Source organism: Microcebus murinus, chromosome 18 (assembly GCF_040939455.1).
Source record: "Microcebus murinus isolate Inina chromosome 18, M.murinus_Inina_mat1.0, whole genome shotgun sequence".
Taxonomy (NCBI): Eukaryota; Metazoa; Chordata; class Mammalia; order Primates; family Cheirogaleidae; genus Microcebus; species Microcebus murinus.
Window position 1 is genome coordinate 42,125,216 of NC_134121.1, and position 27,831 is coordinate 42,153,046.

General features: G+C 55.5%; 1 protein-coding gene across 1 annotated transcript; it reads left to right on the top strand.

Annotated features, from left to right (window-relative positions):
* Positions 1 to 5,094: 5,094 nt before the first annotated feature.
* Positions 5,095 to 27,701, top strand: THRA (thyroid hormone receptor alpha). Its single transcript, XM_012765874.2, has 9 exons — positions 5,095 to 5,272; positions 15,639 to 15,993; positions 18,345 to 18,412; positions 19,003 to 19,103; positions 21,048 to 21,195; positions 21,818 to 22,023; positions 22,944 to 23,090; positions 23,692 to 23,950; positions 24,411 to 27,701. Exons 2-9 carry the CDS (start codon positions 15,941 to 15,943, stop codon positions 24,659 to 24,661), a joined length of 1,233 nt encoding a protein of 410 aa, XP_012621328.1. The 5' UTR covers positions 5,095 to 5,272; positions 15,639 to 15,940; the 3' UTR covers positions 24,662 to 27,701.
* Positions 27,702 to 27,831: the final 130 nt, after the last annotated feature.

The window sequence follows — 27,831 nt, forward strand, 5'->3', positions numbered from 1 at the left end:
GGAGAGCAGCCCACTAAGGCTCTGGAAGCAAACTTGTGGCCATTTGGGCAGGAAATAAATTGTGGGTTTCCAGAGCATGGTCTAAACAGGGAGTCAAGGACTCCTGTTCCAAAGGGGAGAATGTGGCTGGAAGAGGGCCAGGTGACATCCCTCTGAGGCTGGTATAGCCTATGTTTCCACAGCTTTGCATTTGTTGTTTCTTAAAGCTGAATAGTGGTATAGCCTATGGCCTTTCTCCTCCCCATACACCCACCCACATTGCCTTCCATTCTGCTCCCTCTATACCTGCCCAAGTGACATTACTGGGGAATAGTGTTTACACAAACCAGCTGCCAAATAGGTGTAGCCAAAGTTTCCAAAGCAGGATGGAGAAAGAACCCAGACTCCTCATACTTAACCTCTAGACTCCCCCCAGCCATACCCGGCGACACTTGAAACTGTCACAAACTCTGCTTCTCTTCAGCCCCTCACCTATCTGGCTTCCCTTCTTCTCCCAGGCTCCTCACCTTCCCTTTGTCTGCTCCCCACCTCTCATTCTGCTTTTGTTACAGCAGCCTAAGGCCCCCACCTGGAGCCATGCCTGGATCCTACATCTCCTTCTCCATCCCTCATGGCCAACACTGACTCTCTTGGAAAGAAGCTGTCAACTTTGACTGAGTTGGTGGGTGTTGAGTCCAGTCCACATGGGAGTGGGGAATATTTGGACCCTGAGAGTGGTGATATTCTAAGCTCAAACCATTCCTTCTGGCAGAAAGCCTGGCAGATTTCTAGGGAGGTGCCTCCTCCCCAATTCGCAGTGACAGGGAGGCGGCTTTTGTAGTTAGGCCATCTGCCTTCCCATTCCCCCACCTCCCACTAGCAGTCCTTTCTCTGGGCTTGGCAGGGTTTTCCCAGGGACTGGCCTCCTATGTACAAGAACTCCCTTAGCTCTGGGCAAGGGCCATTTTTAATTTCTCAACTTTGACCTTCCTGCCTCTCTAATCTGTAAATATGAGAGATAATCTTTCCATACACCACTTCTTCCTACCACACCACAGAACCTTCCTTGAGCTCTCTGGCTCGCCTAACTTGATCAAGGATGGGGCTCCATAATATCCTCTAGGGGCAAAAGAAGAAATGCTGACATCCCCTTTGGGTGGAGAGAAAATGGCCCCTACTGCCTCTCAGAGCCCCCTCCTACTTGCCCCACGTTTTTCTGCTGTCCATTTCCTCTTCCTCAGCACTTGTATAGGCGGAGCTCCCTCCTCTGCCCTCCTAGCCCTGAATCCCAACCTCTCCATCTTGTTGGCTGCTCTGGCTGGGAAAGAGGAACAGGTGGAACCCGGCCAGGCAGAGTGACATGGGAACATCTGGAGTAGTGGCAGAAAAGCAGCCAGGTCAGAGTAGGGTAAGAGGCTGTGAGGAACAGGGTTTTGTGTACCCCAGGGGAAGTGGACATTCCTTATCTAGGCTAGAAAATAGTATAAGGAAAAGTGGCAAGAGTCCAGACCCAAAAACCCAGAAACACTGAAATCGCTGGTAAGCACACAAGGCACAGAGAGTTTCAGCTTCTCTTCTCTCCATAGGGAAACTGAGTCATTCCCCTCCCCTAAGAGGAACATTTTCCTCTGGAAGCTTGCCCACTAAGGGCAGCAGGTGGTTGGGAAAAGAAAGAGTCACTCCCACATACTCATACACAGCTGGCTCCAAACCAGTTCCCTTACCCACCAGTACCCAAATCAAAATCCCTGTTTTCTATCTAGTGGGGAAGGGGAAAATGGGGAAGGGGCCAAAAAGGTGGCTGCACCTCAGGGACAGCCCTGGGATGCCCCACAGTTGCCTGTCTCTGTCTTTCCACTGCCCTAGAAGATTGAAAGACAGAATTTGAACCAGTCCTCAGAGTGTTTCCTCTTAACACCCTGGAGGATGCCTTCCTTCTCCACACTCCCAGCACAGATGAGAAGACAGGTGCTGTGATCCCAAGGGCTGGCGGGCATGGAAGGAAGGCCAGCCTGCCATTTCCTCTGTACAGCCTCTCCCTCCAGGCCCTGAGAGCCACTCTAGAGTCTTGGCCTCCTCACCAGACTGTCTCACCTTCTCCTTTAACTGGAAGGCGGCGGGGGGGGGGGGGGGGGGGGGGGGGCTGCGGGCCGGTGAGCACCCCTCCCCACTCCTCTCTTCTCCCCCACTGGCAAAGGCAGAATGAGGGGACTCTATGGGAACATGAAACCAGAAGCTGGGAACATTAATGGGATCCAATACCTGGCACATATTAAATGCTCCAGAAAAAAAAAAGTGTCAGAGGAATAAAGGTAGGAGAAACCCAAGGACAACCTGAAAAAGGTGTCAGCTGCTTTTTCCACTTCTTGCCTCAGCTACTAAAAGCAAGGCTCAGCCAGGCCTGGTCCCTTCCCTGGCTCCCTCTTTTTTTTTTTTTTTTTTTTTTTTGAGACAGAGTCTTGCTCTATTGCCCAGGCTAGAGTGCCGTGGCGTCAGCCTTGCTCACAGCAACCTCAAATTCCTGGGCTCAAGCGATCCTCCTGCCTCAGCCTCCCGAGTAGCTGGGACTCCCACCTCTTCTTGATTGGGAGATCACTAAGGGGTGAAACACCTGGGTTTTGAGTTCTCTTAGCTGGTGGTAGCTCATTTTCCTCTTCTGTCTTTCCAGAGCACCCCCAGTAAGTGGGGCTATATCTGCAGAGCCAAAGGGTATATGCTGGACACCTCATCCCTTGGTGACATCATCCAGAGTCCAGAAGGTCAAGATGAGTTGGGGGAGGGGAATTACTGAGCCCCAGGCCACAGAGCTCCTCCCTAGGTGGCTGGCAGAGGGGTTTGTTCTGTTTCTCCAAACTGCTAGGGTGTTTTGGCAGGGGTAGACGATGCTGTGTGGGGTCTTAGCTACCAGACTTTTGGGAGAAGCTCTTCAGAAAGATATCTGGGTCGCTAAGTTCCTAGGGGAACTTAGAGAGAGAGAAGTTAGGGAAAGATGGGAATGGTGAGCCCTTGCTTTTAAGTTCAAGATTTCCCACTCTGCCCCTTTGGGAAAAAAGGTAGATCAGGAGGCACTTCACTTTCTATGGTTCTGGGTCTAGGATTCCAGAAAGTTTCCCCCACCCAATATTTTAGGGCCTTGCCTCAAAGAGGGATGTGTTAGGGAAAGCCAGAGTGGAGCAGCTTCATCTTCCCCCTCTGGACTCCATCACCCCTGCCCTGATCCAGGTCACCACTGGCCCTCTCCATTGCCTCCGGTTCTGCCTGGTCAAGGCAAAGTGTAATGTGTCTCATGCATCAGGGTTCTCTCCGAATTCTGTGGGCAGCCCAATCCCAAGGGACTATTTCCATACTGAGTAGAGCACAAAGCCTGAGCACTACACACTGCAATTTTGCTCCCCAGTGTTTCAGCCAAACATGATCACCAAGAAGGTGACATCCATTGGCAGACAGCCACCCTCAGTGCACCTCACACAGCACACTGCACTGGCTCTGCACACTGCAGCACCCTGCCCCACGCTGCAGTTGTTGCACGTCCACTGTGAGCCCAGACTGAATGCAGGGTCACTTGCTCCATCCTGACCATGCATGCTGCAGGCTCAATTCCCCACTGCAGCCACCACTGCACACTGCAGGCTCCCTTCATCCACTGCATACCCCTCGACATCACCACTGTACTCTGTATCCCATGAGTTTCATCACAGCTGCCCTCTCATCCTTGTGGTCCCAAGAGAGGTACCCTCCCTTCCCCCAAGCATTGCAAACCCCAATACTCCCTATAAGAGAAATGGCTCCAAGAGAACTGAGGATGAAGGTAGCTAAGGCTAAGAGATGAGCAAGGGCACCCCAAAATGGATATGCTGTTGGTCAGAACCCCCACTCAGCAAGGGATTTGGCCCCATGCAAACTGGGTGATTAGCAGAGCAGCTTCCCTTAACACACACACACACACACACACACACACACACACACACACACACCTCCCCAAGAGCAGACTGTGGAGACAGGGCCCTCCCCTGGAAGCTGTGGGAAGGTTGTGGCCCCCACTGGTAAAACTGGGCTAATGACAGCAGGGGAACCGGTGGGGCCAGGGGGGGTGCTGGGGTAATTAGAACTCTGCCTGGCGCTAGGAGATCCCGAGATGAAAGGGGCTCTGGCGTCACTGGGATGGTTTTATGTCCATGAATGCAGGTGTGTGAGCACACATGGAGGGTGGGGCTGGCATACTGGAGACCTCTCTTTTGGGGAAGGGGGTCCATTTGCACGCAGCCCACGGTTCCTCCTTAGATTGCCCCTTGGTACCATTTGGATTTTGGTGGGGGCAAACATGGGAGCAAATACACCTGCCTGAAGCTAGGAATTGAGGGGGTATCACAAATCTTGCCTGCTCCCAGAGCTCAGCAGAAGGAGCAGATTGTTGGGGAAATGGCTGGTGACAGTGAATAGAAAAAGCCTATATGGAGAAGGGTGATATTTGAAAGGGGAGGCAGTGGATGGGGTGTGGATGTTAGAAATGAGAGGCCAGGGGAAGTAACGAGGAATGAGCCCTTCAGGATTAAAAACATAGGATGATTGAAGTTAAAAGGACATCAGGGATTACCTGCCCAGCCCTGGCATTTTAAGCTTGAGGAAGCTCTGCCCCCACAGCAGTGGTGATTTGCTCAAGGTCACCCAGCGAGTTACTGGTAGGCAAGGGACCCGAACTCCAAAACAAACTCTACACCTCCAAGTGTTTGGTTATTTACACTTTCTCCCCACGTATGAGGTGCAGGCAGATGGTCGATACTTCCCACCGCCATGGTGCAAACCCCAAAACCCCAATTCTCCCAGCAAGCAAAGGCTATTTTTTAATGACATCTTTTCCAAAATATATCACCAAGTACACTCCTGCCGGAGCCGCCGGGAGTGAGGAGGGCGAGTCCGAGCGGGGCGGGGCAGAGGCGGCCGAGGGGCGGTGGGGCAGCTGGCCGGGGTCCCGGGGCGCGGCAGGGGGCGGGGGCCGGGGGCCGGCGGCGACGAGGCGGCCTGCAGGGAGCAGCCGCGAGCCGGCCGGGCGCGCAGAGACCGAGCCCCAGCCGGAGCGGGGCGGGGGAGGGAGGAGCCAGAGCGGCCGCCGCCTCTGCCGGAGGAGCCGCGGGGCCGCCACACTCGCCCCCCGCCCCCCCGCGCTCACTCGCACTCACACCCGGGCGCAGGAGGCGGGCGGCCCGGGCCCCACCGGCCCCCCATGGACGCCCCCGGCACGGGGCGCTGAGACCCCCGCGTCGCTGCCCAGCCCTGTCCAGCGCGCCACGCCGAGGTAAGGAGGAGGGAGCGAGGGGGCATTAATATGCAAATGTCTCGCGATTGATTATGCAAAGCCGCGGGGCTCTGTGGCCAGCTCCCAGGCGGGCTGGGGGCACCCGGGGGGTGCCCGCTGCCAGCTCCTGCCTTTCCAGGCGCCCCAGTGACCCTGTCACAGCCTGGGAGCTTGCAACTTACGCCCTGGGGAAGGGAGGTTGCTAGGAGGTCGGTGGGCCCCGGGGTTTGCCGGCGGAGATGGCGTCTGGGCCTCCCCCTCGAGGGCCCGCCCGGCCTCTGTCCGGCCGGTCTGCTGCGCATATTCCCGGGCCGGGCCCCGCTGTCGGCCGCCGGAGCTCCCCCGCCCGCCGCGCCGCGGTTTGTTTACGGTGCGCCGGAGGCCTGCCCCCCCAGCCCCCACCCCCCACCCCTAGCCTCGGAGGCCGAGTGGCTTTTGCAAGGCTGCCTCCAGCTGCGGAGGGCAGTATGAGTGCGGTGGGAGGGTGGGCTTGCATGGGCCCCGGGAAGGGAAGTCCCCCCCTCTCCTTACCCGCCTCCCCAATTGAGCATGGCTCTCTGGTTGCAACACTCCTAATTGCAAAAACGCGGCTGTTTGGAGGGGGAGTGTGTGTGTGTGTGTGGGGGGGTGCTTGATGGTCCCTAGATGATTAGGAGAGTTGCTGGCTGGGGAAGAGAGGAATGGACCTGTGTTGTATGTACCACCCTCCCCTGTTTCCCTCCCCTTGGAACGTGTCTCCGGTACCCCTTCTCCATCTGGGGCCCTCCCTTATCCAGTGTGAAAGAAAGCCCTGGGGGGGATGACAGGGGCAATGGAGAGAGCCACCAGTCCATGGGTGGGGGTTGGGGGCGCAGAAGGAAGGAAGGCCAGTGAGATGGGAGCCTGCCCCTCAGTGCTGGCTCTGGCCCCAGGAGGGGGAGGGGATGAAGGGGGCTGTTGTCCAAGATGGGGGGAAAGCAAAGATGACACGCAGATAGAGATATGCCCACACAGAAAGCCACATGCACACCCAGGGACAACCAGGTGGACTCAAGGACAGGAGCTGCTGGACACACCCACATGGGGACAAGGAAAGAGGCAGGCTGCTACTGCACCATGGAGCTCAGGGGGGTGGGACACACCCACGGGAGACCAAGAGCATGGAGACCGACCCATGCACATACCCACGCACAGGGTCACACGGAGATGCTGTCACACACAGGGGCAAGGAGGAGTCGCTGTCACCCACACAGAAAAAGTCACTATGGCATGCATGCATGCACACAGAGCAATTGCACACAGCCGCACAATTACAAAAGACCCTGTCACTCACAGGCACACACGTGCTCGCATGAGCCCAGTCACACAGACATCATTGCCTGCCGTGACAGTCACTGTCACTCAGTTAGATGCAGACGCAGTTACACGTCAACACATAAATACACAACTTAGCAACAAGTATTTTCTTGGACTGTTAGTGTGGAGCTCTGAGGTTCTGTAGACAACAAAACCCCTGCTCCCAAGAAAATTTGTCTGTATGAAAAGGCTTTCCTGCATAATGGTGCAAATCATGCATTCCTGATAACATGTTCTCAGTCTCTATTGCTTGCCATACCACCCTACTAGACAGTGAGCTCCTTGAGACCTAGGAGAATCACTTGAAGAGCTCTGGATCCCACCCAGAGCCTAGCACAGGGGGTGCTCTGTAAACACTTGTTAATTGACTGACTGTGGGAACTGCAGACACAGGTGCACTCATTTGCACACAGTCCCATGAACTCTTGTGCAGAATGAGTTCACAAGGTCCTCAAAGTCCAACTCCACACAGGTGCAGGTCTGCATTAACAGTCGTGTCCAGACAACCCAGATGCACACACTGTCGCCTGTACAACCAGGCACGCACCTAGATACACACAATCACAGAATTCCCCCCCCCCCCCAGCTTCCTACTGCCTCCTTCCTCTAGGCTCAGCCACTGTGTGGGAATGGGCTTTTTTTTTTTTTTTTTGGAGGGACAGAGAAACAAAAGCAAAGATAGTGGGTGCAGGGGGGTTCCAGAGGGCCGAGTCCTGGGCTCAAAACAGTGTCCAGGGACTTCTAGCTGGGTTTGTCCTGGCCTCTCGGGGAGGGGGAGTCTTGGGAAGAGCTGGTGTCTAGGGAGTGGCTCTCATCCTTACCCTAAAAGCTCACCGGGATCTAGCTGCCCCTCACCTCTGGGTTATTTGCCTGGGCTTTTCCTGGGGACACGCAGTCTCCCTCAGCTGAATTCCTGCTGCCCACCATGTGTCTGGCCCTTTTTCCCACCTCAGTCCTCCTGTCCAAACTTGGAAGCTTTCCTTAAGAGGCCGTATGCTGGTGAGTGTCTGTGTGAGTGATGTGTATTTTTGACTTGGAATTTCTCTCTAACTCTGTCTCTGTGTTGCTCTGTCTTGCGGTGTCTGATTCTCCCTCTCTCTCCTTGTTTCTCTGCCTGTCTGTAGTCTGTAACTCTCTCTCACCCTGTCACTAACCCAGTCTACCCCTGCCCTGTCTGTGTTTCTGCCACAGCCTTTTTTCTCAGCGCTGGGGACTGGCAGCGATGTTCTTCATACTTTTCCAGTTGTTAATACTCAAACTCCGCCCCTCTGCCCCGCCCGCCGGCCTCTGGGGTCAGCGTGAGGTTGGGGTGGGGGGTGGGGGGCTCAGCTGGCTGCTCAGGACTTCCTGTGCTTCCTTAGTGCTGCTGCTACAGCTAACGGCCAGCAAGATTTGGGGGCTGGGAATAGTGGAAGGTCGGGGGTCGGCTACTGCCCATGCTGACCCCTCGGGCTGGCAGGCCCCTCCTGGGGACACCAGTGCTGTGGGAGCCCTCAGTGTGCAGGCTGCAGCTGGCTGGCGAGCTCCTGAACAAGCCAGCGAAGAGGCTCCCAGCACAGTGACCCAAGCTGGAAAAGAATGGCCCCCATGTGCAGTGGCGGGAGTTGGCAGGACCCAGCTGAGTTGGGTCCACAGCAGAACTCAGAATGGCCTTTCTCCACACCCCTGGCAGCTGAGACCCACCTCAGAGATGCCCAACAGCTGTCCTTTTTGCCCAGCCACAACGGCCACAACGCCTGGGTTGGAGGGTACAGCTGCCCAGGCTGTGTGGGGTGGAGTGAGGCCCTCTCACCCACCATGCAGGTTCCAGCCCAGAGGGGGCAGAAAGGGCAACTCTTCTGGCTTCTGGAGTTTAAGCACGGGGCACTGGGGCAGGAGACTCAGAGCCCAGGGGACACCCAGAAGCCACACTTCCCTCCAGCCTCACCTCCATGGATGAGGAGGCATGGTAATGATTCAGTTATAGAGAAACCACAGGGTGCTACAGAGGGAAAACTGAGGCTTGGTCACGGGGACGCGTAGCCAGATGAAAGAACTAGGTATTGTTCCCCTAGCAGGTATTATGCTATCATGGTTAAGAGCAGGGATTTTTTTTAGGGGGGGACTTAGACTGCCTGGGTTTGAATCCTAGCTCTGCCACTTGCTGATTTAACTTCCTCCTTGCCTTATCTGTAAATTGGGGACGATCATATCTACCTCATTTAGTGTTTTGAGGATTGGAGGAGTTAGAATATATAAAATGGTTTAACAAGTGCCTGTTTATAATAAGCTGTATGTGTTAGCCATTATGATGGATGCGGAAGGCTGTGGGCCTGGGATCCCCCGGATTTCTTGGAGGGGCTTGGTGGAGAATTGGATTTCCTAGATACCACAGGAATGGAACTGGGCAGGGGGCAGTGGGTTGCCAATCTCCAGCCTCCTCACCCTTCATGTCACCTCTCTCCCCCCAACAAATTTTTGTAATCTAGGACCAATGTATGGGAAAGAGCCTGAGGCAGGCCCCTTTACCCCAACCTCCTTTAACCCTCACCCTTTAGCTTAAAAGGAGCCCTTGGCATCTCAGCCCGGGACACACCTCACCAGCTAGGGGGCACATGCATAAATGCTTGGACATCACTGCATCTCTGTTGGGAGCACTGGGGCTGGGAGAGAAAGAGAATGAGGAAAGCAGTCCCCTCTGCTTTCTTATGTGTAGGTACAGCATGGGCTCAGGGAAGGGACAGTGCCCTTCCTCTCCCCTGGGGGCCAGCATCCCAGTTACCTGCTATCAATCCACAAGAACCCAGACCTGGCTGACAGATGCCAGATTCTCCTTCCTACGTAGTGCGGGCATTAGTGAGAAAGGTGGTAGCAGAGAGAAACTGAGGCGCTAAGGACTGGTGTGGTGGGCATGGCACCTTGAGGTCCAGGGTCTGTCTTGGGTTGCCTCTTTCCCTCTGTGAGTCTGGTGATAAGGGTCCCCTCTCCACCGAACCTGCTTTACTCAGCTCCTGCCCTTCAAGGTGAAGCAAGGACAATGGGGGGGATGCCCCATGAAGGTGGCCTGGGAGCCTTTGGAGTGGGAGCCAATCTCAATTCTAGCTGCAATTCTAGCTCTCAATTCATGGCTGCAAAGGTGCTTGGGGGGCTTTTGTGGCTCTTGGAAAGGGAGGCAGGTGTGACCGTGGTGGGAAGAGCAATGGCTGGGAGTTGAGAGGCTGGGTTTCCTCATTTATCAGTTGTAAGACTTTGGGCCTGGGTTTTCATGATCTTGAGACAATGATGCCTATCTCATTTGGGGTGAGGGTAAATAATAAATGGTGCAATGACACCTGTGTTAAATCTCTGTCACTACCTGGCATGGTAAGCAATGCCTATGGATTCCCCTCTCTCCTCCCAAAGCCTGGCATACACCAGGGTAGGGGTGAGCATGCTGCCTGCAACCAGAGACAATTCTCTGTCTCTCACTGAGGCATCTGGGGCTGGGGCATGTGGTTTCACCTTGGTGCCACCTGGTAGGCCAAAGCTGGGGTGCCATAGGGGACCTCTCTCCTACGGTGGAGAGGTGGTCCAGAGGGAGGGGTCAGAAGTTTGCTGGGTAGACAAGGGGAGCAAAATGGATGTTATTGGTGCCTAGGAAATGCTATACTTGCTCCCCTGCTTTGAGAGTGGGCACTCAGTCTGGGACCAGGGACTGGGGTTAAAGGTTAGTACCAAAGGCACAGCCATACCCTCCAGCAGTGGCAAAGAGCAGAGTGATTAGACCAAGCCCTTGGCCCACCTCCCCTTCCTCCTGTCTTCCTCTTCTAAGGAGGAGATGGGCTCCTGGCTCCCAGAGCCCCAGCTGCCTATTTCATTTTCTCTTTTAACAGGCATGAGGGGGAGGGGCAGGAGAAGGGCACGGGGACCCAAGGCTTTGGTGGCTTTCAGCATTTCTGTACACATCAGTGAGTGGGTGTGTTGTGCACGCATCCATGTGAGAGTGTTTTTGTGCATGTGTGGGCTGGGGAGGGCTCTGAATATCTCCTGGAACAGTACCCAAAGCCCTATGGCTCTGCGCATGCGGGGTGAGTGTGTGTGTCTGCACGTGTCCGTGTGTGTGCCGGAGACTCAGCTGCATTCACGCTCTCGCTCTCTCTCTTTTTCTTCCTTCTAGATCTCTCTCCCCCCTCCCCTTTCCTCCCTCTTTTCCTATTCCCTCCCTCCCTGTCTCTCTCTCCTCTGCCCCTCCCTCTCCCTCTCTCTCTTTCTCTCTCTGCCTCTGCCAGTTCTGCCTGGGTGGGGGCTAGCTCCTGCCTCCCTGGGGTGCTGGGAGAACATCTCAGCTTTCTTTTCCTTTCCACCATAACCTCCCCTCCTGGGTGATGCTCCCCAGGGCTTGTAGGCAACTTCTTCTGCCTTAGAAGAGGGGAGTGAGGAGGGAGGACCCCAAGCCTTGTGCCCATGGTGCCATCTGCAGCAAGCGCCTTGGCCCTGTGACATTCATGCCTCTAGCATTCAGCTGCCCCAGCTCCCAGCTCCAATTACCCACTGGCTGCTGGGGGGAGGGTGGGGAGAATGTGCCATGCCCAGCTTGGGGGTGCTCCTCATTCTGCCTTTTTGGCCACTTGGATCTCCTGCAGGGAATAGGAATTCCTGAGGGGAATTGGGGCAGAGGGCATGAGGTTCTGTGGGCTGAGCTCTCAAGCGCGGGTGTGGACACACCACACATCAGTGGGCATGGGGGGTGGATGTGATTCAGAAGGAGACCTCTAGACCCGGGCACCCACCTTAGTGCCTGCCTGGAGCTGGCCTGGGGTGGAGGAGGAGGGCGAGAGAGCAGCAGGTGGGTGAGGTTCTGGGGGAGTGGGGTGGGAAACACAGTCTTTGATGTTAATACTGGGCAGCTGGCCCGAGTCAAGGCTGCTGTTTATGTCTTTCTGTCTCTGACCTGCAGGGGGGAGTTTCCTGTTATATTCTTTTGGGGGGTGGGGAAGATCCTTTGTTTAGCTAGTCTCCCCCTTATGTATATCCCCCACCCCCATGTCCCATTCTCTGGCCTCTAAGGTCCCACAGTGGCTAGGTGATCAGTCTCAGGGGTCACTACCCTTAAGCTCCAGAACCCCACCTCCTGGGGGCCCAATGAGAGCTCACCAAGGGGTGCTGCCTCCCTCCCTCTCCTCTGCCCATGCCTGCCAAGCTGGTGCCCGCAGTCTGTGTGTACCTCTGTGCCATGTCACACCTGCCAGATAGTACCCTCCTCCCTGGCACTAGGATAACAGAGAATTGGGTGGGGCAGCCCTGCTCAATCCATACCTGAGGATAGAAGGCTGGGGGGTGGGGGCGCGTCTGGGAAAGGAGAGAGAGGTGCCAGCCCTAGAGAGGCAGCTGCCACTAAGTGTGGGGGCGTGTGTGGCTGCTGCAGCTCCACCATCACCACAGACTCCCAGGGGCCGTTGGTGTTTGTGGCTGCCCCTGGGAGCCCACGTTGGCACACGGGGCAGCGTCTGCACACAGAGGCGTGTTTGCCTGTGCATGCCCGTGTGTGTTTGGACTACGGTGGCTGCCCTGACCCTTAAGCATCACCCTTCTTGGCTCCCACGGTGTGGACTCAGGGCTGCTTGGGAATGGGTGGTGGGGGAGCAATCTTCCCCCACCCTCGTAGCAGGCAGAGGGGAAGGGGAGAGGGAGGTGTGAACCTACCCACAGCACTATTAATAGCCCACATGCCAGGCCACCAAGAACCAGCTGTCACCGTGGAAACCATTCCTATACCCCCTCCCCCAGCCTCCATGGGGGTGGGACTTAGGCGGATATGAAACACCCCCCACCCATCTTTCTTTGTTACCTTTCTCTCTTTGTCTCCCCTCCCCTTATCTGCCCTCCTTCCTTCCTCATCCCTTCTCTTCCATCCCCAGTCTCTTGCTCCCCTTTCTTCCTCCCCCTTAACCTCGCTGTCATCCCTGACTCTGCCCCCCTCCCTGCCCTGTCGCTTTGTCCCCCCATTTTTCTTCCCCTCTTCCCCCCTTTTACCCTCTCCTCCTCCTCTTTCTCCCTTTTCTCAGCCCCCCTGTGTGTGTGTCTTGCTATGACTAGTGAGGAGTAGGGCTGGGCTTTCTTCAGAGCATTAGGGACAAAGTTCAGAGGCCCCAGAAAGGGCGAAAGCTGGGAGCAGACACTGAGGACAGTTAGTGTTTGCAGTATTTGGGGCTAGATCCTGGGACCAGAGAGCCCCCTCTGGCAGACCCAGAAGTCCTTTGGGGGTGTCCCTCAGATCAGCAGGACTGCAGAGTGGGACAGACCAGCAGTGGGAACCTGGCACAGTGCCCATGGATGCCGCATTGGCCTCTTGTCCCTGTTCCCCCCATCGCAGAAGCACTTAAGCTTAATGAAATGCTTCCCCCTCCGTGGGCACCTTGCCCACGCTGCCACCCGGCAGCTCTTATCTGACAAAGAGGGAGTGGGTGGCCAGGCCAGCCGACAGGTGGGCCTTGCTGTCCTTCTGTCCAGCCCAGACTGAGAACCCCATAGCCCCACCCACTCCACCCCTGGGGGCTGAGCCTCCTGTGCCTCTGCAGGGGAGCTGCCAGGAAGGAGCTTGGGGAATTAAGCTGCACCTAGAGGAGGGGACAGAGACTGCCCTTCAGGGTGGGTATCCCTGCCCCATGCCCCTTCCTCGCAGATCTTTTTCTGCCCACAGCTAACACAGGCTCACGTGGTTTGTGCCTGCCTGCGTGCTGGGCCCTCCCCCTCTGCTCTGTGTCACCTCAGAGGCCCAAATACCTCCCTGGAGAGATATTAGGGAGTCTCCAGGGGTTCCAGCCTCTTGCTAGGTGCCAGGTGAGGCTGTCCTAGACAGTGAGGGCAACACCTTGCTCCTCTGCCCACTACAGGGGGTAACTGTAGCCTGGGCTGCACCTATTGGCAGCAGGGCACGATTCAGCACAGCACAGAAGTAGGCAGAGAGCAAGCTACCCTCCCCCAGCGGGCACGTGCAAGCCCTTGGCAGTGCCCAGACACATTTGGAGTTAAGGCTGGGCCGGGCAGGGGGAAGGGGAAATAAACATGGTGGCTTAGGTTGGCACTGCCCCAGGTCTGCCCTGTAGCAACTGGTAGTGGCGGGGGTGGGTGGGGGGAGGGGGTCCTCCAGAGCTGTGGCCTGGGGTAGGAGTTGCCCATGCCATGCGGCTGCTGCTGGTGTTCCCTGCCCAGCCTGGCCCACAGCTGCTAATGCCCATTCCTGCGCGCACTGGCCCTCCGCGCCTGCCCCCAGGGCCCGATCCCCAGGGCTGCCCCCTCTCAGCATGCCCACTCCTGTGCCTGCCTCCTCCCCTCCCCGGGGGCGCTTGGGCCTCCGGCTGGCGAGTGGATTTTTCCAGCTTCTGTAAACAAGTGGTGGCAGTGTGCCAGGCGGGCAGGAGACAGGCGGGGGCAGCACCGCAGCCAGGGTGTGCCAAGCACCGAGGCACAGCCTGGGGGGGAGATGGAGACACCCAGACCCAGAGAGAGAGAGAGAGACGTTCAGACGCAGACAGACAGACAAGTGAAGCCTCATGGGGCACAGGTAGAAGTGGAAACAGAAAACAGCCCTCGAGTGTCCAGCCCACACTCCACGAGGGCCCTTGCCCCCTGCCCTGCACTGCTCAGGCCTCAGTGCCCAGCCCCTGGGCATCCCCACCCACTCTTTCTCCTCCCCACCTCCACCCCTTAGGGCTGGCTACGCCATTATAAATTTATAACAGGAATTTCTCCACAAGCCAAGAAAAACTTGACCTACTTTCTTGACGGCTCCCTGGGCTAAGGCTCCCCACTCTCGCCCTCCCCCCGTCTCCTGTCCAGGCCCCAGTGCCCAGTCCTGGTCTGGGGTGGGTGGTATCAGAGGCAGAATGGGCCACCTTTCTGTGTGCCGCCCATGCACTGGGCTCGCCTGGGTACCGAGGCCCTGCCCAAGTGCTGACTTATCTCACCCTTCTCCTCCCATTCTGCTGCTTATCAGCTCCTGGGGGTGGGGCCAGGGGGCCCAGGGGCGAGGCCTCTGGTACAGCAGCCACGTGATGGAGGTTATATGTGGGGAGCTGCACCCTTTGTTCCCCCTCTACATGCCCACACCTGCCTGTGTGCATGCAGACGGTGAGCCACAGGTCTGCGGCCCAGGGTCAGAGGTGCTGTGTAGAGGGAGTGGTGGGCCCAGGCTGGCACTGCCGTGGACTCCAAGTAGCAGAACAAGGCTAGCATTACAGCCAAGCTGTGAGTTTCTAATCCCTCAGCCACCTGTGTGCTAATTGTGTGAACTTGAGTGAATGATGAAGCTTTCTGAGACTCAGTTTCCTCATTTGTAACCTTCTGATGCCCCCTTCAGAGAGCACATATTATCTACTCAGTAAACACACATCAATTTCCTTCCCTCTTCCTCTTGCCATCTTGGTCGGTGGCAGCTCAGCTAAACCAACTGGGAAGTCTGGTCTCAGCTAAACCAACTGGGAGGTGGGATTTGAGACCTTGTATGAGAAGCTCTGGAGTCCCTGCTGGACCAGGGTTGGGTGTCATAAATTGGCCAGCGGCAGGGGAGGTCAGCTCACCACAGCTTTCAACGTCTCTCTGTTAAGGCACTGAGATGGGCATTCACGATCCCAGCGTGCTGCCCTGTGCCCAACCCTTCCTTCATTGAAACCCCCATGGCTGTGCTGAACTGCTCATCTCTGGTCTCCTCTCACCCCTATAATACTGAGGAATTTTAGGAAAACTTGACTAGAGGGCTGGGAACAGTAGCTAACATGTAGTAGACACTCATTAGGAGGCAGGCATTTGTTTTAATGTGAGGAGTGAGACGTGTTACCTAGCACATGAGTGATCTCATTCTTTTCCTTCATCCCTCCCCATGTGTGGGCTTAAGATGTGGATCTCCAATGTTGCATGCTGTGCCTGTGATCTAAGGGGTCGACTTGGTGCTCTCCCTGCACCCACTGCCATCTTGTTATAGGCCCATAAAGCCCTAAATGTTGCCACCAAAGGAATCCTACCTACCCTCTCACTGTGGCATACTCTTACCCCTGCCTCTCTCTTCTCTCTGCAGGGATCTCTGTACAGGACAAGACTCCGAAGCTACTCCCCCAGCCCAGAACCCAGGACCCCCTTGCAGACCCAGCTTGCCCCCAGCCCTCCCACCTGCCACTCCCTGGCCCCTCCCACCACCCGCCCCTCCTGGGGTGCAGGGCATGGTGTGAAAGGCCAAGTGCTGAGGGCGGGTACCATGGGTGCTGTGCCCTAGGGCCTGGGTGGCGGGGGGTGGGTGGCTTGTGGGTGTGCCGGGGGGGCCAGTGTGCCCACCCCAGTCTCTTGGCGTGCTGGAAGGCATCCTGGATGGAATTGAAGTGAATGGAACAGAAGCCAAGCAAGGTGGAGTGTGGGTCAGACCCAGAGGAGAACAGGTAATGGGTGTGGCAACTGGGTCGTGATAACTCCTGAGCAATAGGCATGGTCACCTGGCTGGGCAAAAGAGAGCTGAACTGAGCCTTTAAGCACCTCTCGGGGGTGGACTTGAGGCCAGCAAGCCTTCTGCCTACCTTTGTCCAGGAGATAAAGTCAAGTTCAGATGTGGCAAAGAATTAGGTGCTTGCACTGAGAGATGCCCATTTTGAAGTGAGGAGTGATACAGAGCAGAGTAATTACAGGCGCAGGCACATGGTCCCTCCCTTGACAGTGCTGGGCAGTCTCAAAGGCTCCCTGTGTTCCCTCTATCGTTGCTGCCCTCACCTGAGCATCTAGGATCCAAATGGCCTTGCCATTTTCATCCTCTGCCTACCAGCCTACTTACCATCTGACCACAAGTGTGTTGTCTACAAGCTGTGGTTTACATAACATGATATTTCAGGGCACATGCACCAATAACTATTGGTCACAGCCCACACTTATATTTGGAATCTACTGGGAGCCCCATAAGCTCTTCCTTGTTTATGGACAAGGGCGGGCACTGCCATGGGACTCCTCCCAGGAAGTGGAAGTGCATGCCAACCATGAAGGTTTTGCTTACACGTGGGTGAGGCGTCAGCCCTGCACATAAATGTTACCTGTGATCTGCTTTGCCCTTTAGGGGTCCAGAGGGTCTCTGCCTTTCCCATTGGCTCCAAGTGGCACAGAGCTCTGTCCCAGTTGGCATGGTACCCCGGGATCTGGGAACAGCCTGTGCCTATGGCCAGGGAGAGGGTGGGGGTAGGGGTGCTATGGGGAGCGGTGTGGCTGGCGTTGCCTAGGAGATCAGATCCTAAGCCAGGAAGCCAGAGGCCTGGCCAGGCAAAGCCCTAGGGCCCAAGACTGGGTCCCTGGAGGGATGGAGGAAGTTCACGGAGCTGGCAGTTTGGTAGGACACTGGGTAACCCCCATCCCCCAAAGCCTCAACCCAGGAAGAACTCTGAGGATGATCTGGCCTGTTACTGTATGGATGTCACTTGCAGCCCCTGTACTTTGCTGCTCAGACTTCTGTGTGTCTGGGAGAGTCTGCCCCTAAGGCTTAGAGAAAGGCAGGAATGCCAGTTTCCAGTACCCCAGGACTGCAGCCCTTCCCCCATCCTCCTCCCCTCCCCCATGTCCTTGCGCCACCTTGTGGCTGTCCCTGGGACTGCACCCAGAGACTATGACTCTGGTAATTGCTGAAGAGGCCAGCTCAACTGGGGCCTAGGTGGCTTGGGTTCCCCTGCACCCACCCCTCGGGAAGGCAGGAGGGAGACCTGCCCCTCCAGCCTTGTAGGAACCAGACAGGGGTACTCCCCAGGGGGCACAGAACACAGGGCTGTCTGTGGCTGTGACGCTGGCCAAGGTCACTGTGTCAGTGTGTTGGGAGCTGCATCTGGCTCCAGGAGGAGGGGCCCTGCAACATGCCACGAGCAGGGCGGGTGTGGAAGATTATACAATACTTGCATGCATGTAGAAGGCTTATGTAACCTGTGTGTGCTGAGGTTATGTAACATGTATGTGGAGAGCCAGGGGACATACATGTGTAGTGACTGAAGGTTGCTATTAATACCTTGTATGGAGGGGCTCAGGGTTCTTGTCCTGGCTCCAACCCCAGTGCATGGTGTCACCAGGCACAAGTAGGGCCTCAGTTTGCTGCTCTGTTAAATGGAGGCTGTGAACAGAGTAACTTTAGTGTTTTCAGTCACTGTGGTTTATTTAGCATATGTGCATGCCTGGAAATCAAACATGATATTCACACTGGAGGGAGAGGGGTGGCATTAGTAGGTGCCTGTCCAGAGGGTTGCATAATATGTGGGCATATGCTAGAGTCATATAACACATTTGAGAAATGTCCTAAAAATTACATAGATATGTAGGTTGTCGTGCTTATTTACCATACTTGGGTTTATGCTGAAGGCTGCATAGTTATTCACATCCACTGTGTTATGTTACCTGTATATTTGTGTTCTAAAGGTTTCATAGCTTTAAGCATACTCTGAGGATTCTTTCAGCATATTTGTCATTTACTGAAAACTTAAATATATGGATGTCCTGTAGATTCTGGATGCTTAAGGTCTGCAGAGTGTGTGTGTTCGTGTATGTGCATGTTCTAGAACATGCTTGTGCTACAGTCAAGCCCCTTATCTCTCTCCCCTCTAGCTTCCAGATAGTTGGACCCTTCTAAGCATTGTCAGCTGACCTGGGGAGTGGGAGGTAGAATGAGGACACAGATAGAGGGAGTTGGACCTGGGGGATTGTCTAAGCCTCTAGGAAGAGAAGGGGGCTCCAAAGATGGTTCTGTGATTCTGCCCACTTTGCCCCCATCCAGTGCCAGGTCACCAGATGGAAAGCGAAAAAGAAAGAACGGCCAATGTTCCCTGAAAACCAGCATGTCAGGTGAGCCTGGCTACATGTGTCCATTCTCCCTGCCCCCAAGCCCACCAAACCAGGCAAGGCCTGCTCTGGGCCTGGGCATATACTGGTAGCTCCTTACTCCATGGGGAGAGCCTCCTAGAGGACTTGGGGTGAACTTATCTGGGGGTGAGAGGGGTGATGTGGGGTGTACCCCACCTTCAAGGATGGATTAGGTCAGGAAGGGCCTCTTCTTTTCTCCCATAACCCCTTTACCCAAGGCCCCCAGAATCAGGGGCTGAGCTGAAATTCCAAGGGGCTGTGTTTTCCTGAGATGGGCTGGGGACATTTGTTTTTCCCTCTCCTCTATCCTCTGCCCTTTAGATACAGCAAGAAAAAAAAAAAGCCCTGAGTAGACAGTGAGAAGAACTGAGATACTCTATATACTTAGGGAAGGGATGGACAGGATTACCTTCTAATGTATGTCTAGGATTCTACCTGGAGACAAAGAACCCTCCATGGAAGCTGGGCTAGCAGGTGGGCCAGAAATAAAAAGTTAGTGGATGGGGAACGTATAGGAGCCTCTCTGCTGGGGCTCCAAGCCATGCCTGCCTGCATCCTTTCCTTCTTCCCAGGGTATATCCCTAGTTACCTGGACAAAGACGAGCAGTGTGTCGTGTGTGGGGACAAGGCAACTGGTTATCACTACCGCTGTATCACTTGTGAGGGCTGCAAGGTATGGAAGTGATCTCCAGCCACTCTCCCCACCCCCCAGAGCCCTCTTCTCACTTTCTTTAAGTCCCTCAGCACTGACACAACAGACAAGCTCTATAAACATGTAGTCTAAAGCCCACCTGTTACACCATCATTTCTCTTCTCTCATTCATTCATTCATTCATTTGCTCCTTCATAATCCCTGCTTTGCACTCGATAAATGTCAGCTGTCATCCATACATTCAGCCTATTAGGTGCGAGAGGTGCAGGACATACTCTGTCCTCAAGCTGCTCACAGCCTACCAGAGAGAGAAAGACTTGAAACAGACATCAATGGTTTTCAAAATGTGGTTCTTGGACCACCTGCAGTACTCATTAAAATGCAGACTCCCAGGCTTCATCCCACCCCTGTTTGCTCAGAACCATTTTGTGGTGGAGCCCAGGAATCTGCCTTTTAACAGGCTCCCCAGGTAATTTTTTTTGAGCATATTGTGGGGGTACAAATATTTAGGTTACATATATTGCCTTTGCCCCAAGCATGTCCATCCCTCAGATGGTGTGCACTGTACCCATTAGGTGTGAATATACCCATCCCCTCCTCCCCCCTCCCACCTGCCTGACACCCGATGGATGTTATTACTATAAGTGTTGATCCCCTGGTATTTCCAGAGTACCTGAAAGTGTGAGAGCCAGTGCTGTGGGGCATGGCAGGCGCATGGAGGAGACGAGGATGGCAGGCTCCTCCTGGGCAGAAGGGACAAGGTCATAGACTTGGGGAAGGCTAATTAGAATTCACTTTGGTCATTTCAGCCTGCGTGGCTTTTCCAGGATCACCTCCTGAAAATGTGAGACCTCCCAAGAAATAATCATTTGAAAACATGTTGTTAAGGGCTTGAAGTTTTTCTCGTAGTGTCAACCAAACCAAGACCACGAGGGATTTAAAGCTTGGTAGCAGTGATCCTGGAAGCGGTACAAGCAGTTTAACATAGAGAGGATCTTTACCCCTGAGGACATCTGAGTCCCCAGGGAGCATCCTAAAAAGACAGAGAAGCCTTGGCCCCACCCCTACAGAGTTTCATTTTGTAGTTTTGGAGTGAGGCCCAGAAATCTGTATCTTTTGTAAGTGACCTAGATGATTTTAATGCACCCCCAGAATCTGAGAGCTCAGACCTTGGGGTTCCCTACCTGAGGCCCAGTTCTGGCTCCGCTGCCCACTTGGCCATGTGACTTTGGGCAAATTGCTTCTCTCTCCAAGCTTCAGTTTCTCAGTCTGCAAAATGGGGACAGTAGCAGTTCCTACCTTATAGGGTTGCCCTGAGGGTTCAATGTGATGCCGCATGAAAGAGAAGGCTTATCTTTACTAAGTGCCTGGCATGGAGTAAGCACTCAGTAAATATTAGCTCTTCATTATGGTGACCATCTTGATTCTTGAGGTTTTTCGTTTAAAGCAAAGGCTAATCCCAGTCTATGGAATTGAAATCTTTCATTTCAGATTACTAGAGTTCATACCCAATGCCTTTTCTTGACTTTTTTGGTCCATCTATTTCATGAATTCTACCTGCATGGGCATTGGGCATCATTTAAGAGAGTGGTTTTTGGGTCAGTGCTGTTTTTAGAGTCCTTTAACAAGATGGAAAATAAGGTATCACTTGGGTTTGGAAAGCTGCTATTCCTTTAGGCATCATAGCACCTCACACCATCCCAGGCCCAAAGCCCACCTGGCCATCATTCCTACCTCTGCCACCTCCACTCCCCAGGCACCCTACCCCTCAGCAGCGTGAGAGCAAAGGGCACACTTTTCTGGGGTCATTTGGCCTGGCAGAACCCAGTGATCCCAGGCTGGCTGTGACAAGAGGATGCCAGGTTCCCTCACTGATCTTGCCTTCCTCACAACCGCCCCCCCATGAACCACCCTATTGGTTCAGGAAGGGGAAGTCATGATCACAAAGTGCTCCCCCCACCTCAGGGCTTCTTTCGCCGCACAATCCAGAAGAACCTCCATCCCACCTATTCCTGCAAGTATGACAGCTGCTGTGTCATCGACAAGATCACCCGCAATCAGTGCCAGCTGTGCCGCTTCAAGAAGTGCATTGCTGTCGGCATGGCCATGGACTGTAAGGGGCCCGGGTGGGGGGAGTGGAGCCAGGGGGGTGGGGGTGGCAGCTCCCTTCCAGGGTACCCTCAGGGCCCACAGGGCAGAGTGACAGTCCAATCCAGGTCAGGCTGATGGCAGAATGTTCAGAGTCTTGGGCCCTGCATCCCTCAGCCCTGGGAAAAAGGAAACGATTCCTCTCTGGGCCCTGCGCATAGGCCCCCATGCCTTTCACCATGTGAGGGCCTCAGAGAGGGAGTTGTTGGATAGAAGGAACTCCCCGGGCACCCATCCTAGCACGTTGTTCCTGACTAGCAGGGAAGGTACCCCTCTTCTGGATGAGAGAGGGCATCTTTCATTAGCTAGGGATTATGTGGCAGGATCTTCTAGTAACTGCTATACCATAACCCCTTAGGCCAGAACATGATGTTCATCTGGAGCAGCCCAAATTGTCGTTGACATGGTCCCAGGGATTAATCATGATCTGAGTTGTGCCACCCAACTGCTAGGTGATTTAGGAAATCACTTAACCTGTCATGGTCCTCAGTTTCCCCAACCTGTACACGAGGGAGAGTGGATTCTGAAAGGATTGTGGAGAGGGTGGAGGGTGCTATGCAGAGGACCTGGTGCATCTGTGTTGACAGTGGTTCTAGATGACTCTAAGCGGGTGGCCAAGCGCAAGCTGATCGAGCAGAACCGGGAGAGGCGGCGAAAGGAAGAGATGATTCGATCACTGCAGCAGAGACCAGAGCCCACTCCCGAAGAGTGGGATCTGATCCACGTTGCCACGGAGGCCCATCGCAGCACCAATGCCCAGGGCAGCCACTGGAAGCAGAGGCGGAAATTCCTGGTAAGGAGAAAGGGGTGTGGGGAGAGCGGCAGCCAAGTGGCAGGGAGAGCAGAGTGTTGCCTCCTCCAGGAAGCCTTCTTAGTTTATCTGACTCAAAACTAACACTCTTCACATGTTGGCAGTCCTGATTCTGTATACTTGTGTATGTGTCCTTGCTCTCTGTGTCCTGCCTATTCCATCTGATTAGGAGCTCCGTGAGGATAGGGCATTGCCTTCCTCATCGAATTTCCAGTGAGCAGGGTTGATCTTCCTCTTTTTCCTGTGTATAGTTACTAGGGTTGCGGGAGGGTAAGGACACAGTCATTTAACAATATTTCAGGGCACCTGCTGGGCACCAGGCATTGTGTTAGGCCCTGGCAAAACTGGTTGCCAGGTTTTTCCAGGTCAGTTTGTGGAGAAATGGACAGTTGGTTGTATGTGGTGGGGCTCCTGGTTCCTGGTGGAGCATGTCATGGCGTAGGTCGGTGCACTGTTAAGAGCATGGTCTCCGATACCAAGCAGATATGTGTGTAACAGTCAGGAGTCAGACTGCCTGGGTTCAAACCCTGGTTCTGCTACTTACTAGTCAAGTGACTTTGACCTTGTTACTTAGCTGCGGTACCTGTGAAATGGTGGTAATCATAGTATCTTCTCTTTAGGGTAGTAGTGAGGATGAAATGAGATAAGATATGTAAAACATGTAGCCTAATGCCTGATCACGTTAAGTATTTGGCAGTTGTAGCTGCTGTTGTCATTACCATTGTTGTTACTGCACTGGTCTATCCTCTGCGCCAAGGTGAAGGGAAAGCCTTAGGGCTGGGACTCCGTTACTAGTGGCCCCTCTTCCCGAGGCTGCCTTGGAGCTCCCCCTGGTGGGCAGGCAGTCCCAGCGAGAGGGCGAAAAGGGTCTGCACCCCAGCTAACCGCCCCCCTCCCTCTAGCCGGATGACATTGGCCAGTCACCCATCGTCTCCATGCCGGACGGAGACAAGGTGGACCTAGAGGCCTTCAGCGAGTTTACCAAGATCATCACCCCGGCCATCACCCGTGTGGTGGACTTTGCCAAAAAACTGCCCATGTTCTCCGAGGTGAGTGGCAGATGGGAGGAGAGACGCAGTGCTGTGCTGGAGGGAAACCTGGGGCTGCTCCCATCTGAGGTCCTCTGGACAGGGAACAGTTCCTGTAGATCAGCACACGCCCAGCACACGTGCATGCGCGCGCGTGCGCGCGCACACACACACACACACACACACACACATACACAGGGCTTGCTGATCTGAGGAACTGACTGGCTCCAGGTACCCATCTCCCCAGCCCTTTGACCCTCTAGTCTACATGGTCATCTCAACTCTAGGCAGCCTGGATGTCCTCATTTTACCCAGCACTAGCTCTGCAGACAGGCAGCCCTACTAACCATGTAATCTTGCCCAAGTGATCTAAATCCCCTGTACCTCAGCTTCTCATCTGGAGTGGGCTGAGGATCAGGATCAGACCTAACTCACAGGCATACTTGTGAGGTTTAAAGACATAGGGTGTGCATGTGGCCCAGCACACGGTCAACTGTTTGGAGTCCATGTTTCTGGCTGAGGCCAGTAGTGGCCTTGCACCTCCCAGAGGACACCCACAGGGGAGACTCAGGGACATAGGGAGGGGTGTGCTGAGTGCTCCTGTGGCCCTGCCACTCCGCAGCTGCCTTGCGAAGACCAGATCATCCTCCTGAAGGGGTGCTGCATGGAGATCATGTCCCTGCGGGCGGCTGTCCGCTATGACCCCGAGAGCGACACCCTGACACTGAGTGGGGAGATGGCCGTCAAGCGGGAGCAGCTCAAGAATGGTGGCCTGGGTGTAGTCTCTGACGCCATCTTTGAACTGGGCAAGTCACTCTCTGCCTTTAACCTGGATGACACGGAAGTGGCTCTGCTGCAGGCTGTGCTGCTAATGTCAACAGGTACCTACTGAGTGGCCGGGAGGGCTCAGAAGCTTCCAGGGCCCCCAGAACTTGGCTGGACCCTGGGCCTGTTGCTCTGTTCCTCCCTTAATCTTATGGGCTCTCTCAGCTTCCTATGGGAGCTTCCCTGCCCAGCCACCCTCCCCCCAGGCTTCCTCCCTGTCATCCACCCCCAACTCTACTCCCAGGCCCATCTCACCCCCAGTCCCTGCTCTGCTCCTTGTCCTGTCTTTGCCTGATTCTTTCTCTGTCACTCCCATTCCCCTTCATTCCCACACACCTTCTATCCTCAGCCCTCCTGGGTCCTGCCTCTTGTCAACCAGTCCCTACTCCCATGCCTACTCCACTTCTCTCTCCCCAGCTGCCTCTCAGTCCCTCCGGTTATGTGTCCCTGTACACGCCCAGCCCCCACGGCCCCACTCTGCAGCCACTCACCCCTCTCGCCCTCCCTTCCCCACAGACCGCTCGGGCCTGCTGTGTGTGGACAAGATCGAGAAGAGTCAGGAGGCGTACCTGCTGGCGTTTGAGCACTACGTCAACCACCGCAAACACAACATTCCGCACTTCTGGCCCAAGCTGCTGATGAAGGTGACTGACCTCCGCATGATCGGGGCCTGCCACGCCAGCCGCTTCCTCCACATGAAAGTCGAGTGCCCCACCGAACTCTTCCCCCCACTCTTCCTCGAGGTCTTTGAGGATCAGGAAGTCTAAAGCCTCAGGCGGCCAGAGGGTGTGCGGAGCTGGTGGGGAGGAGCCTGGAGAGAAGGGGCCGAGCTGGGGGCTGAGGGAGACCCCCCACCTCTTCTCTCCTTCCTCTCACCCTCGGATAGATTCAGCTCCCACACACACACCCGCACTGCCCAGGTCCCTCCTCAGCACCTCCAGCCCTGGGACAGGGCAAACAAATGAACTTGCTATGAAAAGGACAGTGTGGGAGGCTGGGGGGTCCCGTCCTCTCAGAAGGTAGGGGAAGGGAGGGAGAACCGAGAGGGACAAGCCATCTTGACCATAGTAGGGGAAGGAGGAATGCGGGATGGGGGAAGATGCCCCCGACTCAGCCCCTACACACATAGGAGAGAGAGCCCCCCACCCAGCTCCTTGGCCTCGGTTTCCCCTCTAGGCTGGGGCCTCTCTACTTCCCCAGATGCCTGGGTGCAAAGAACGGCTTGGCTTGGCTCCTCCCTTGGAGGTTAAAAATTATAGTCATTCTAACTGCACTTTGGAAACCAAGCAAGGGGAAAAGATAAATGAAGAAACACTAGACAGAGAGAAAAAGACGAAAAAGAGAGAGTGAGCGATAGAGAGAGAGAGAGATGATATTAAATTATTAACTGAGGCTGGCCAGAGGGGAGGGACCCCCCCCTTACCACCCCATGCACTTTGAGAGCTGCCCCTCCTCCCCCCACATCAGAGAAATGCCCCACACACCAGATCCCCAAGGGTAGGGCTGCCGATCAGAGCTGTGAGAACACAACAGGGTCCTGGCCACCCCCTTGCCTTGCCCGCCCTCTGTGCCCGTCGGCACCCCCGCCCCAGTACGTCCTCTGCTCTCTGCCGCTCGTGCCCGCTGAGTTCCATCTACCTCTCATGCTGGATGCCAGCTGGCCCCTCACCAGCCTGCCCTGCTGCCCGCACAGCTACCCTTTCAAGTGCCCAGCCCCAGGGGCCTCTCCCTGTCCCCCTCCTCCTTCCCCACCTTGGCAGCCACACAGGAAAAACTGTGGCTCCGGCTCCTACCCACCTCATATCCTGCAGTATTAGCTACAATCCAGATGCTGCTGCGTTGGGGGGGTTTGGGAGGCTGTGCGTGAGTGTCCCCCAGAGCCTCACCCCTTTAGGTCTCTGTTTCCCTGTTTCCTGTCTTCTGGGCTCTCTCTAACCTCTGCCCTCCTTCCCAACTCCCACTCAATGCACTAACCCAGACTCTGGGCGGGCAGGCACCAGATTGGGGGTGTTTAGATAAATGGCACTTAGTTGGGGCCCTGGGCAAAGGTGTGGTTGGTGCTCCTTCTTTTATCTTTCAAGCTCTTTAGGCCCACCACCCCTCTGCCCCTGGGACCTTCCCCCTTCTTTTCTCTAATTCAGGGACTTTGGCTTGAGCCTCCTCCCACCCTCCTGGTGGGGAGTGCTCTGTTGGTCTGCACTTGGGTGAGCTGCCCTCCTCCTCCTTGCTTTGGCTGCCCCCTCCTGCTTCTCAAGGGAGGGGGGAAAGGAGGGGGAGGGACAGAGCAGACCAGAGTGCCCTGGGCTCAGGGCTGCATGTCGGCAGGGATGGATGGGTGGACATAGATGCCCCCGGAAGCCATGGGGAATGGGGCAGGGGGCGGGGGGAGGGGTGCCAGGGCTTCCCGCGCTTTGCACTATTGGGGCAAAAATGTCTTAAGCAGTGGGGAGCCTGCCACCCCACCCTGACCGTCGGCCTGCCACAGCCCCCTACACACACAGACACACACACACACATACACACGCAGGCACACACACATGGGAAGGCAGTACTATGCTGCCCATTAGGGCAACATCCTTCCCACCCTGTTTGAGCGTTCCAACAGGGATGGAGGGCCTGGAGGAGCATCCACTGTCACCTGTGCATGTGCCTGTCCCACCCTGCTCTGGGGCCCTGGGCTGCCTGAGCTGTCTTTGTCTGACTATCTTCTCTCTCTCTCCTGGGGTACTGATTCCTGTGTTACTCCAGTCCCATGAGTAGGCCCTCCCGTACCTTCCTCCCACACCTGGGGGCCCAGTGGAATTCCTGACCTGTCTACTGTCTCCCCCATTCCTCTCCCCATCTCTACCCTTCCATCCCCATCCTCAGCCATGGACACGGTGTAGAAAAAGGCCTTGAAGAGCCTTGGCCTCTTACAGGCACCTGGGACTCCTCCCACCCTCCCCAATCATATGAGCTGTGATTCCCCTCCCCCTTCCCCTCCCTCTTGGTGATGTGGGTTGTATGTGTGTGTTTTCTGCGTGAATGTGTGAGTGAGTATACGTGGTAGGGGAGGAGCCAGGGAGACTCAGGAGTGCCACGCACCTGCTCTAGAGAGGCAGCTGTCCCGTCCCTGCAGAAGTAGGGGACAGGGCCCTCTCCTGGGGGCCATTGGTGCTAATGAGGGGGATGGCCTTGATGTGGGTGCTTAGCATGCCTCCCCCACTATTGGCCCGGGGCACTAGGGCAGGCAGGGTGGGGCAGCAGGTGCAGTATTGGTGGGAGGACAGGTTGCTGGGAATAGGATGAGGGGGCCAGGCCAGGACAAGGGGGTGCCAGAGCCATGACCACTACCCCACCCCCACCACCCGCCTCTCCATCTCAGTATTCCCCCTCCCATCACTCATAACACACATACCTCATCCAGCCTCCTCCCTGCTCAGACTTGGGGAGGGTGGGGGAGGAGCCCCACCCCTTCCCCTGGTGGCGGGTCTGCAGGGCTGGGAGACGGCAGGGTGTGTGACAGAGACACCGTCCATAAGGGGGACAATATCTCCTGCCCTGGGAACTCCTGGGTGGGGGGAGGGGGACACTGCCCAGAGGCGCTACTGAATGTAAGAAGCTGGTGCTGGGGTGGGAGCAGGGGGTTGTGGCCAGAAACAGGGAAGGAGGTAGGTCCCTACCCCAGGGAGGGGTGAGACCTGTAGGGGTGACTCGGAGGGGCTCCTACTCCTGCCCCACGTTGACAATCAGTATGTCTGTTATGTGCGATTTTTCACCCCGTTGTGTTTTGGGTCAGGATTTTAAAGAAAGATATTTTTATGGTAATTGTTGCTCGTCTATTTTACTATATATTTATGTAATAAATATATGATGAAAATAACCCCCTTTGGCACCCCCCCTTAGACTTGTGTGCTGTTTCCCTATATCCTCCCATCTGCTGGCAGAGTACCCGCCC